Below are 10,986 nucleotides of genomic sequence, written 5' to 3' on the forward strand. Positions count from 1 at the left end.
GCCAACAGCAGCCCTCCTCTCGCTCCTTGTCGCTCAGCAGATCTCCCCCGCCAACAGCTACAGCAACAACGATGGGCGGCGTCCCGTCCGTGCCCCAGGACAGGTCCCGGCGCATCCAGGTCATCGCGGCCGGCTACTCGCGCACCGGGACCACGTCCATCTCCATTGCCCTCGCGCGCCTGCTCGACGGGCCCGTCTTCCACGGGGGCAACCAAATCTTCCAGCGCGAGGACGGTACGTCGATGACTTATCCCCCCCCCAACACCTTCTGACACGTACCCAGCGTGGATGCGCGAGTGGTGCCGCATGATTGACGCCGACGGCCGCGACCCGCCCGCGATGCTCGCCCGCCTGCGCCGCATCACCGCCGGCTACGCGGCCATTGCCGACGCCCCGGCCTACCTGCTGCTGCCCGAGCTGCTCGCGCTGTACCCGGACGCCAAGGTGGTGCTCGTCACGCGCGACCGCGCCCGCTGGTACCGCAGCATGGCGCCCATCATGCGGAGCGTCGCCGTGCCCATGCGCCTGCTCGCCGTGCTGCTCTGGCCGTGCCCGACCTGGCGCTGGCTGCCGGGATACCTGGTCTGGGCCGGCAAGAGGTGCGTCTTTGTCTGCCAACTCCCATTCCCCCCCCGGATCTGACGATTTGCATCACAGAGAGGAAAAGAGGATCGGCTTGGAATTCTCACCCGGTATGTTTTGCACCCTTTGTTATTTGACTCCCCCTTCTTCTTCTGCATCTTGCTCGTGCTTTTGCTTCCCGCAATTTTTCACTCATACACCACCCAGACATGCTCGACAAGCACAACGACTGGGTCCGGCGCAACGTGCCCCCCGACCGCTTCTTCGAGATGGACCTGGCCGAGGGCTGGCAGCCCCTCGCCGACTTCCTCGGCGTCCCCGCGCCTCCCGACGACGTGCCCTTTCCCCGCGCCAATGACGCTGCCGAGGCGGATGCCGTCACCCGGCGTGTGCTCCGCACTGCCGCGCTGGCGTGGGCCGGCATCCTGGCGGCGGCGGCGGCGGCGGCCTGGCAGGCCCATCGACTTTGGACGGCGCGGTAGCGGCGGGCCTACCTCTTGCAATGTAAAAATGTCCCATTTTTAGTATATATTTTTGGTTCGTATTTCCCTCTTTTTCTTTTGGTTCTATGGGGCGTTGTTGGGTTTGGAACGGTAATAGCAATTGTATTAGTTGTACAACAGCGTGGCTTACCGACGTCGGCGTTGCGATCATCGTCTTATTGATTCATACCAACTTCATTACATGTCAACAGCATCTTCTCTTACTTTCTGAGCTTGATTCTGTCCCATATCCTTGCAACAAGTCTGTCAGAGTACAAGATGCTCCTCACTACCAAGCTAGCGAGTCCACACCAAAATACAGCCCTTCACAATTCAAGCTTCTATGCCAAACAAAGTTACGTCACGCGCTGTTACACACCGACGAGTCATCCATTCCCCCGCCACAAGTGGCAAAAAACCAAAAAGACGAAATCTCAGAGGACGGAATCGAACCGCCGACTTTCCGATGACAATCTTGCACAATTACAGTCGGACGCCATGAACCAACTAGACCACTCCGAGGTATCCCGTTTGACACCGAGTGGTGCTAGAGTTTATTATAACCTCACCATTCATTCTTCTGTCCTTGCATGTAATGAACTTTTTTTCTTCACATGTACCAATAAATATCATGGCCGTGTTTCTCATGCTATACTTCATCATGTCATCTATAAAAGGGGCATAGAAAATACCCCACCCCAGTGGCCTGTCGTCACAGCCGCATTCTACCCCCTCACTTCACACCTCCATACATCACAGCAACACCCTCTTCCTCCCGCTCACCCCGTTCACCGCCCTCCACACTCTCTCCGCCACCTCTTCCACCGCACCTCCCGCGTCCACGACACACACGTCCCCTCTCTCCTCCTCCAACCACGCCTCCTCCCCCGTCAGCCCCTCCACCAACCGCCCGTCCGCGTCCCTCCCGTCCCCCCTCGCCAGCGCGCCAAACAGCCGCCTCACCTGCCGCTGCATCTCCCCTCGCTCATACACCTCCTCTCCCCAGCCGCCGCGCGCGCGCGCCGTCGCCTCGTCCAGGTCCAGAAACACGACGCGGTCCGGGCGCGGGAGCCCTGCGTCGGCGGCGCGCGCCCACGGCAGACGCAGCGAGGCGAGGCCCTTGGCGGCCGAGTAGACCATGCCCGAGTGCGCGTAGCGGTCGCATACAATGGTGGTTCCGGACGCAAGGATGGTGTTGATGGTCTCGCTAGGATGCGAGATGCCGTGTTAGCTTGTAGCATGGGTGGGCATGGCAGCGTGGGACGGGGGACAACGTACGCGGCTTCCCAGCGGTTGGCGCTGAAGAGGAGGTGAATCGCATGGTCGTCCATACGGACAGCGCTTTTGAGGTAGGCATCAATCATCTGGCCAATCTGTGTTGTGCGATCTGCAGGCGTGAGTATCAGTCGATGTTTCAATTTATCATGTACATAGCCTAGGGTCCGTATGAGACACCATGAGCATCACCGCTCGAGGGCGGACACCGTAGATGAAGAGACAACTCACCTGGAAATCGCATCAACTTGACCTTTTTCCCCTGGTCGACCAACTTCTGCTCTAGGAGCTTCACCTGCGTCGTCTTGCCGCTGCGGTCAAGACCCTCAAGGACGATGAACGCGCCGCGCTGGGGCCCCACGGCCGGTTGTCCTTCAATCGCTATCGACATGCCGTGCACTTATGTGAAAGAAATATAGATAGACCGACTCGCAGAGACAAACCAGTTGCACTTGGATGCTGGTTGATGAGATGCAGTATACGACTTGCCAGAATGTTGCTGAGTTGGCTGAGACGTGATGTGGAGCATCTATAATTTGTTGTTACATAAGACAGGAGCACTAATACAGCTGAGAAAGAACTAATAGAATGTAAAGATAATAGGGAAATTAGCCATATATAAATTAGCATTATAAAGGAATAGTCGCTTTATATATCCTAATTTCTAGTGTCTTATTATTTAATTGAAATATATTTGTGCCGAGTGCTGTGACATAATCCGACCACTTGAATCGTCACAATACACGATTGACTATTGTCTATTAGCTCCATACCTGACGATGCACTGATGCAGTTTACCTAGGCCTTCTTCCATCGTACCCATTGCACGAATTTGGCGCGGCAGGGGAACGGAGCCCTCTGATTTGGAGATTGCAACCCCATTAGTATGCAATTTGGATGATAAATCAGCTAGCAGTAGAAATAAAACGCCTTCTCTAGTTTTCCAGCTTTTGCATCTTCTGACTAAAGCAGAAATGATGTCAGTAGAAGCCAGTTTGCGTGTTGGAAAGTCGACAACATACCAATGCTTTTGCAAAACCTGTCATCAACTCTTTTTCTAATTCAAGCCGTGTTTGAGAGGATTCACATGTCTTATTAATCATCTGCGAATGATCAAAATCCAGCCAGAAAACTCTATCAGGCGTTTGAACACCCTGAACAACCATCATATTTCTTGGGTATGGGTCGCCGTGAATAAGGCCAGCCTCATGAAACTCGAAGAGAATTTCAGATAGGGTATCGATATTGTCTTGTGAAAAGTTGCTAAGGTCGATCTGTTCAGCGTTTGGTATATATTCAATAAGAATAGCGCTAGGCGGATATTTGTGACGTGAAAAGATCGATAAGTCCGGCCATAAATTTGTATCTATGTACTCAAGGGTTCCATAGAACTTTGGAACAAGGCCTCGCTTACAAAAGCCCTTTTCTTTGAGTAGTCGATAAGCACTAGCCTCTGTATAAAAGGTATCCTGGGCTTCGATATCCTTAAACTAAGCAGAGTGTTAGGGTGCTAAGGCGCATATGTGCCACGTAGGTATATTATTACTCACCACTTTCATGACGCAAAGCTTCTTCCGAAATTCGACTTTATAGGTAATGACAAGGTTGCCAATTTTTTTCTCTACTTTGGTTTGAAGAATCTCGAGAAAGGTGACCTCGGATGGCTGGATGTCGACCAGTTCATCGTTCGAATCGTCGTCGAGCGAGGAAGCGGATGGTGAAGATGATGGCAAAACGGATGGTGGAGATGAGGGCAGAATGGATGGCAGAGCGGATGACAGAGCGGATTTTATGGTAGATTGAGGTGAGGATGACATCTCGGTGATGAATTCTACAGCTCAACGCGTACTGCTATTTGGTAGTGATGATGATGAAGTTTGAAGTGTATGGAAGACTGAGTGAGGGATACTGTGCTGTTGGGGCTGGGACCGCGCCACAGGGCGCCAGCCACTATATCAGCCACTATATCACGCCGGCCTCCTACCGCACCCTCCTCCATCATCAGGCAGCACACAACCATGCCGCTACCACTGCGTAGTCGCCGTCGACTACCGGCCCAGATATCAGCGCCGAGGAATGGAAGAAACTGGGCGAACTACCAACAGAGGCAGCAGAAACTGCCTTCTTGCTTGCCGTCTACGACGATGACGTGCCCAGTCATGCATCAACAAAGAAAGAGCCCAAAAGGGGTCATGACAGCGGTGACTAAAGCCAACGCCAGTGGTACTCGTAGTTCAACGGCCAAAGACTTGGGAACATGGCTTCCGGCCGTCGCATTGACAGGCGCTACACACAGCAACTTGCTATCATACATGACAACTTTGCCATCATCTTGGTCTTGCTTGGCGCCAAAAACGAGCAGCACAGGGTTCGACTGACGTACGTGCGCGTCAAACGCAGTAAAATCGTCTACCTTGGTGTCTCCGTAGGGCAACTCCAAGTCAAGGATTAGCTGGGTGTTGTACGCGTCGGGGAGCCCAGCCAACGCAGGCTGCACGCTGGTTGAGCAATTACTGCGCATCAGCGTAATTGGTGTGTCTGAAATTGGTTCAAAATAAGCATATTTCTCTTCTTCGTCTTCTATTCTGTAGTCATCTGACAAAGACGACGTACCCAATTGGAATATTTGGCTTCCACAAACATCATCCGAGGGCAGCAGGGGACATTTCCCATCCGAAAAGGATGGCGACTCCTGGAACTCGTGGATCAACTTGGCGCATGCGTCGTCAATGATGCCCTGGCATGAGCCATCCGGCGAGGCTGTCGTGTTGCGTTGTCCCATGTGGTACACACACATTTGCGTAGTGTTGGTCCTGGCGCTGCGGACATAGTCGTCGGGTAGACTAAGATAGCCCGTCACTGCCTGGACACCCGGGTAGGCGGCATTTTTATCACGCCTGTCCTTGAGACCGACTGACAGATACCATGGTCTGCCGTTGTTGTGCGTGAAGCTCTTTGTTGCGAAAGAGACAGTGCCAGTTGCGTTGAATGGCGGCCCAAATGTACCGTCTCCATCGCAGCCATGAAGAACCGGCGCATCAGTGGCAGCGGCAGCGGCGACGAAATGACACCATGCGGCGCCAAAAAAGAGCCAATCGCGCACCCAAGCCATAGTGACCAGTGACCAGCGACAAGATATGGACAGCGTTTGGGAAGAATGCGAATGTGTTTTGGGGAGGACTTGACTACCTATCGTCCTCTGTTCGTCGTCATGGTGCGGCTGTGCAATAAGAGGTAGCATTTTTATTATAATACTCGACGCAAGGGCCGTGGTCAGCGCAGCAAATATTCTGCATATTTAGACCCTAGAGAATTGGGCAAAAGTCCCCAGAGTCTCCCCGCGGATTCCTGTCGCATGAAACTAGCGATTTGGGCGCAAGCTAGCCATCCAATAAGTTACAAGTTGGGCATATCATCAGCCCCCCTCGCTTGTGCCGAACTCCGGACCCCATGTCCTGGGGACCAATTCTAGACCACTATAACGGGAAAGAACTGATAGGACAAGGCTGAAGGCGCTCAGCTGGCCAATAGCAATGCCGTACCTGTTTTATTGACTCTTCATGGTGAGTATATCGCGAGCACGCTCAACGTCCTGTTAGGCTGCACCCACGTTCGATCAGAACTTCAACCCAGCCAGCCCAAAATCATCAAACTGACCTCTGCTTACTAGCAGTGTCCTGTAAAGCTTGCATGCTGCAGCGACATGTAGAGCTCAAAGGTGTCAAGTATATAAGTAGCTGCATACTTCTACCTTTGAATCGGCTTGGACAAGACTCTCCAGTACACACACGTATCGAAAGACATACTTAATCCTTGTTGAATATTCTTCTCACATTACCCTTCCATCTCCTTTCCAAAATGCTCAACCTGCATCCATCTCCCGTTCTCGCAGCGGCTATCCTCTCACTGCTCACCACTCCGGTCCTCGGCGTGGACACTTGCAGTACCGATGCCTCTCGCTGGGATTACTGGTGGTATGGCAGCGGCCCGCGCTACAACTGTGCTGAACACAACGTCTGCCACATATCCCATATCGACCAAAGGACAATCGGGTGGTCCGTCACCCAAGGCGGCTCCCTGGGCTTTAATCTGGCCAAGTCGGCAGCACTTGGTTTCCAGAGCAGCTACACCTGGAGCGAGAGCACGACGACTGGTACCACCTACAGCGTGGACTACTATCCGCCAGAGACGGAGAGGCTGTGGATCAAGCAGTGGTTCGCTGTGCTCGATATGACGTGCCAGAGTTGCGATTGGGTGTGCTATCCCATGGGTCAGAGCGTGGACAATGAGACGGACACTGGCTTGAACGTTGGCGGTCAGCACTGCGACCGCGCATGCGACCCCCATAGACATGTCATCGCGTGGGTGCCATGCCGTGATTCATCTTGCACCGAGTACCAATTCAGCAATGCGGATGCCCAGTGCGACCATTCGAACCATTGCCAGCAAAACTGAGCCCCAGGTAGTAAACCAGTGGAAAACGTCGACAAGTTCTATCCCTACTAAGAGAACTACTGGCCTGATCTACAGGCAATGGTACTCCAAACGCAAAATATTGAGAGGGAGAGATACAACGCCGCCGGCGAGTCGGAGAAAGTCAAGAGATATTACTACAACCGCCAGATCAACCGCGGCACCACGATTTTGGCGTTCTGCTCGGCTTCATTTAAATCATATGCTTTTTCCAAATCCAGAAATACAATCTCTCCATAAATAAGACGGAAGTTGTCCGGTTTCCAATCGTCATACGCAATACCTGGGTCGGTCATTGCGCCATACGATTTCGAAATCATCGTCTTCATCTGCTGCTCTGTCGTGTCAAGCGGTAGTTATGGTAGTTTTAGGTTTAAAAAGGGTTATTTTCGGCTACCCTAGCAGCGTATGTACCACTCGCGACTTAAACATACTTCCAACTCTGCCATATACGCTCTGCCCCCCCGTGCTTGGCCGGCTCATCTATCCGCTACTTATGCTCCCTTCCATGGCCAATGTACTGCCCGCTGACTCGTGACTGGGAAGATGCAAGTCATATGCCCAGTACGGCTTGGCTTCGTGTATAATGTGCCAGCAGGAATAACGCTTCTTGTCCTGCGCGACCACGTTTGACTTGTACCAGCTTGTTCCCAGCCGAATGGTATTTCCGCAGACATCTGCACATATGACATGACCGCTTCGAATTGCGACGACGCTGACAAAAATGTCGCAAGAGGCATCCACCAAGAAATCGTTGACTTCTCTGTTGCTGCATCGAGTGATAAAGTCGCTTGTTGGAAACGGGGTCGCCTTGATGAACTCGAACATCCATTCAAAGACGCGTTCATTGCCTCGCAGATTCAAATAGTTGTCCCTCTCCCCGTAGCCACCTTGATGGGGCCAGATAGGTACGAGACAGTCGCGCTCAGCCTTTGAATATGCCCAGAGCTGCTGTGAGTGCCATAGCCAGTCATGACCCAGACAGCGGTTCTGTCCGTCTCGCCTCTGTCGAGATGATCAAAGCCGGCGGTGAAGCCTTGCGTCTCTACTTCCACAACGTCATCCGGAGTGGCGGCATCCAAGTTGTCTTCTCTCCACAGAACAAACCGCAAACCGTTCTCTTGAAGCTTCTTGACAACAATAGCCACCCGCCTTGGCGTATTATGTTCAACAGGTGGACTAGCCAGGTAATTCCGTTCCGGAAACACCAACGTGTTGAGAACATATCCAGAACTCTTTGGTTCCATGCTCCACAAGCCTCAGCCTCACTGCCTTGTGATAGATCGTATCGAGCATCTCATCATTCTTGAAGTTGATCACGATCGACGCCATTGCTGTGGGAGAACGAGGAAGCAACCGGGTGCAGGTGCGGGAAGCTGAATGAGATTGCAGAGCCGAGAAAGTTTGCCCTCAACGAATTGGGAATTGGGTTACGTAAAAGGAGCGGCAGAGCCCTTATGAAAGACGTTCCAGGCAGAGAGAAATAGCCATAACGGTCAACGCCACACCCATCCTAACCCCGCACCGTGTTTGCGTATGCTGGCACCGCCCATGTTTCTTTCTGCTCTTTATATTATCTATATATCCTTAATTCTCGATTCTGAATCATAAATTTTCTGTCTAAGCTCTCTTGCTCACCACGCGAGGCTATTCATTTCTTTTTCTACTTTTTTTTCCTTCTCCGCCATGGAGCCGGACAAGACAATTGCATCTTTCGAACAGGCCTGCTTTCGTAGCGCCCTCATCATTCCACGATGGCTACCCGGCTCAACCAGCGTTTTCTGGTACAGACGCCAAGTCTCCGAAGCAACATTTTTCTTCTACCTCGTCGACTGTGAGAGCCACTGTCGGCGTCTAGCTTTTGACCACGAAAAGCTCGCTGCCCAAATGAGCCAGCACGGGCCGCCCGTCCAAGGTGACGCATTGCCCTTTTCATGGATCGACCTAGACGAAACCGCCGAGCACATCTTGTTCAAACACCAAGACAAAGTATGGAAGTTTGTGCAGAATGATGGCACTTTGGCAGAGTGGCAAGGACCCTTTTATGAAGGGCGCTTTGATCAAGGCTGCCAGGAAATGGCCTCGCCTTGGTCGCGCGAGTCTGCCGATCTTACCCTCGTCAACCAGACGTCTCAGCGAATCGCCTTTAAATGGATCAGCAACGACGGCGATGCTCGTTTTTGCGGCCGCTTACATCCGGGCCGCAGCCACGTCGTCCACTCGTGGCTTCACCACTGCTGGCGCTTGGAGCTCTCCGAGTCCTCTGCGCCGAGCAGCTCGGTGGCATTCCAGGTGAAAAGCCGTCGCTGTACAGCTGTCATCCAAGATTCCCCATTGGGTCTTTCTCTTCACTGGCAGTCCGATTCTCTCATGGAAAGCGACAACAACGGCCATCCAGTCTCTGCAAAGGATACAGGCCGCCACCGCAACGCATTTCTGCGCCAAGGCAACGTCTGGGTACGGGAACTCGACGATTCCGAGAGCCAAGTTTCCTTCCACGGTTTCTGTGACAACGAGTTCAAGGACGTATATACGTCTCCAGATGGCCAATTTGCCGTTGCCATGCGCTGCACGCCAGCGTCCAAGGTGTCGGCGCATTTTATTGATGTGATGCCCCATGATCAGTTTCGGCCCAAGCTCGTCACCGAGAGTTATCTCCGGGCGGGAGACAATGTGGAAGTAAAACGGCCTTGTCTATTCAGCCTCGGGACAAGAGTTGAGATTCCCATGGACAATTCCCTGTTTGCAAATCCCTACGCCATTACCAATATTGGCTGGTCAAGCGATAGCCAGAAATTCTACTTCGTCTTCAACGAGCGCGGACATCAGCATTTCCGTCTATTGGAAATCAATCGAGGCGGGGCTGTTAAGCTGCTCGCTGAAGAAACGAGCAAAACCTTTGTCGATTATCACCAGAAAGCATACTTTAAGCTCCTGCCAGCCACAAACGAGCTCCTGTGGGCAAGCGAGCGAGATGACTGGAACCACATTTATCTGTTTGATCTGGACAATGGGGAACTCAAGTGTCAAATCACAAAGGGCCGATGGAATGTCCACTCCATCGACCATGTCGACGTGGAGAAGCGAAAGCTGTGGGTTCGCGCACTAGGCATCATGCCTGATCAAGATCCGTACTATGCCCATCTCGTGTCGATCAACTTCGATGGCTCGATGCAGCAGGTAATTACCAACGGCGATGGATCTCACACCTGGCAGTGGGGGCCAGACCGGCGTTTCTTAATCGACACGTGGTCGAGGGTCGACCTTTTGCCACGATCGGCTGTCCGAGACGCAGAAACTGGCCAAGAAGTGGTATTTCTTCAACAAGAGGAGCTTAGTTCCGAGGTCCAGGGTAAATGGCGTCCTGCCGAGCGATTCAACGCACCCGGACGCGATGGCAAAACCCAAATCTACGGCATACTAGTGTATCCCAAAGACTTTGACGCGACCAAGACATACCCTGTTATCGAGTACATCTATGCCGGTCCGCAAGACTTTTACACCGCCAAGACTTTTCCCGTTTCGTCCGATTTCCGAGCTCTAGCAGACAAGGGCTACATTGTGGTCCACGCCGATGGAATGGGTACAAACTGGCGATGCAAGCCATTTCACGATGTATGCTATAAAAACACCAGGGATGCCGGGTTTCCCGATCGCATCGCCTGGATACGCGCCGCCGCCGCAGCAGCATCGCGCCCCTTCATGGACCTGACGCGCGTGGGCTGCTACGGCTACTCGACCGGCGGCCAAAACGCCGCCGCCGCCGTCCTCCACCACGCCGACTTTTACCGGGCCGCCGTCGCCGGCGCCGGCTGCCACGATAACCGCCTAGCCACGCTGGTATGGAGCGAAATGTACATGGGCTACCCCGTCGACGCGAGCTACGACGAGTGCTCCAACGTGACGCACGCGCACAAGCTCGGGGCCGCGCTGATGCTCTGCGTCGGGGGCATGGATGACAATGTCGATCCCGTGTCCACGCTCCGCTTGGCGCACGAGCTTATAAAGGCAGATAAAGACTTTGACATGGTTCTCGTGCCAAAGGGCGCGCACCATGCGGCTCAGACGCCGTGGGCACAACGCAAAATGTATGCCTTTTTTAAAAAGCACTTGCAAGACTAGGAAGAAGTCTAGCTGCCTAGCCTCATGGACGTATATAGAAATATCAGTCACG

General features: G+C 53.2%; 6 protein-coding genes across 6 annotated transcripts; 3 read left to right on the forward strand and 3 right to left on the reverse strand.

The window, feature by feature from the left end:
• Nucleotides 1-71: 71 nt before the first annotated feature.
• CCM_09395 (NAD dependent epimerase/dehydratase, putative) lies at nt 72-1,064 on the forward strand (the record flags this gene model as incomplete). The annotated part of the gene is made up of 4 exons (XM_006674529.1): nt 72-234; nt 284-599; nt 658-692; nt 790-1,064. The coding sequence occupies 4 exons, from the start codon at nt 72-74 to the stop codon at nt 1,062-1,064; spliced, it is 789 nt and encodes a 262-aa protein (XP_006674592.1).
• A 753-nt stretch (nt 1,065-1,817) lies between these two features.
• On the reverse strand, nt 1,818-2,730 carry CCM_09396 (thymidylate kinase, putative; the record flags this gene model as incomplete). The annotated part of the gene is made up of 3 exons (XM_006674530.1): nt 1,818-2,271; nt 2,343-2,451; nt 2,571-2,730. The coding sequence occupies 3 exons, from the start codon at nt 2,728-2,730 to the stop codon at nt 1,818-1,820; spliced, it is 723 nt and encodes a 240-aa protein (XP_006674593.1).
• Nucleotides 2,731-3,248: 518 nt separating this feature from the next.
• Nucleotides 3,249-5,451, reverse strand: CCM_09397 (Protein kinase-like domain; the record flags this gene model as incomplete). Its single annotated transcript, XM_006674531.1, has 6 exons — nt 3,249-3,302; nt 3,362-3,650; nt 3,714-3,829; nt 3,890-4,003; nt 4,189-4,434; nt 4,723-5,451. 6 exons carry the CDS (start codon nt 5,449-5,451, stop codon nt 3,249-3,251), a joined length of 1,548 nt encoding a protein of 515 aa, XP_006674594.1.
• Nucleotides 5,452-6,197: 746 nt separating this feature from the next.
• On the forward strand, nt 6,198-6,794 carry CCM_09398 (uncharacterized protein; the record flags this gene model as incomplete). The annotated part of the gene is made up of 1 exon (XM_006674532.1): nt 6,198-6,794. The coding sequence occupies one exon, from the start codon at nt 6,198-6,200 to the stop codon at nt 6,792-6,794; it is 597 nt and encodes a 198-aa protein (XP_006674595.1).
• An 878-nt stretch (nt 6,795-7,672) lies between these two features.
• On the reverse strand, nt 7,673-8,144 carry CCM_09399 (uncharacterized protein; the record flags this gene model as incomplete). The annotated part of the gene is made up of 2 exons (XM_006674533.1): nt 7,673-7,991; nt 8,047-8,144. 2 exons carry the CDS (start codon nt 8,142-8,144, stop codon nt 7,673-7,675), a joined length of 417 nt encoding a protein of 138 aa, XP_006674596.1.
• A 354-nt stretch (nt 8,145-8,498) lies between these two features.
• Nucleotides 8,499-10,934, forward strand: CCM_09400 (peptidase S9; the record flags this gene model as incomplete). The annotated part of the gene is made up of 1 exon (XM_006674534.1): nt 8,499-10,934. One exon carries the CDS (start codon nt 8,499-8,501, stop codon nt 10,932-10,934), a length of 2,436 nt encoding a protein of 811 aa, XP_006674597.1.
• Between the last annotated feature and the right edge of the window lie 52 nt (nt 10,935-10,986).

The sequence above is a fragment of the Cordyceps militaris genome, assembly GCF_000225605.1.
Source record: "Cordyceps militaris CM01 unplaced genomic scaffold CCM_S00009, whole genome shotgun sequence".
In the NCBI taxonomy this organism is placed as follows: domain Eukaryota; kingdom Fungi; phylum Ascomycota; class Sordariomycetes; order Hypocreales; family Cordycipitaceae; genus Cordyceps; species Cordyceps militaris.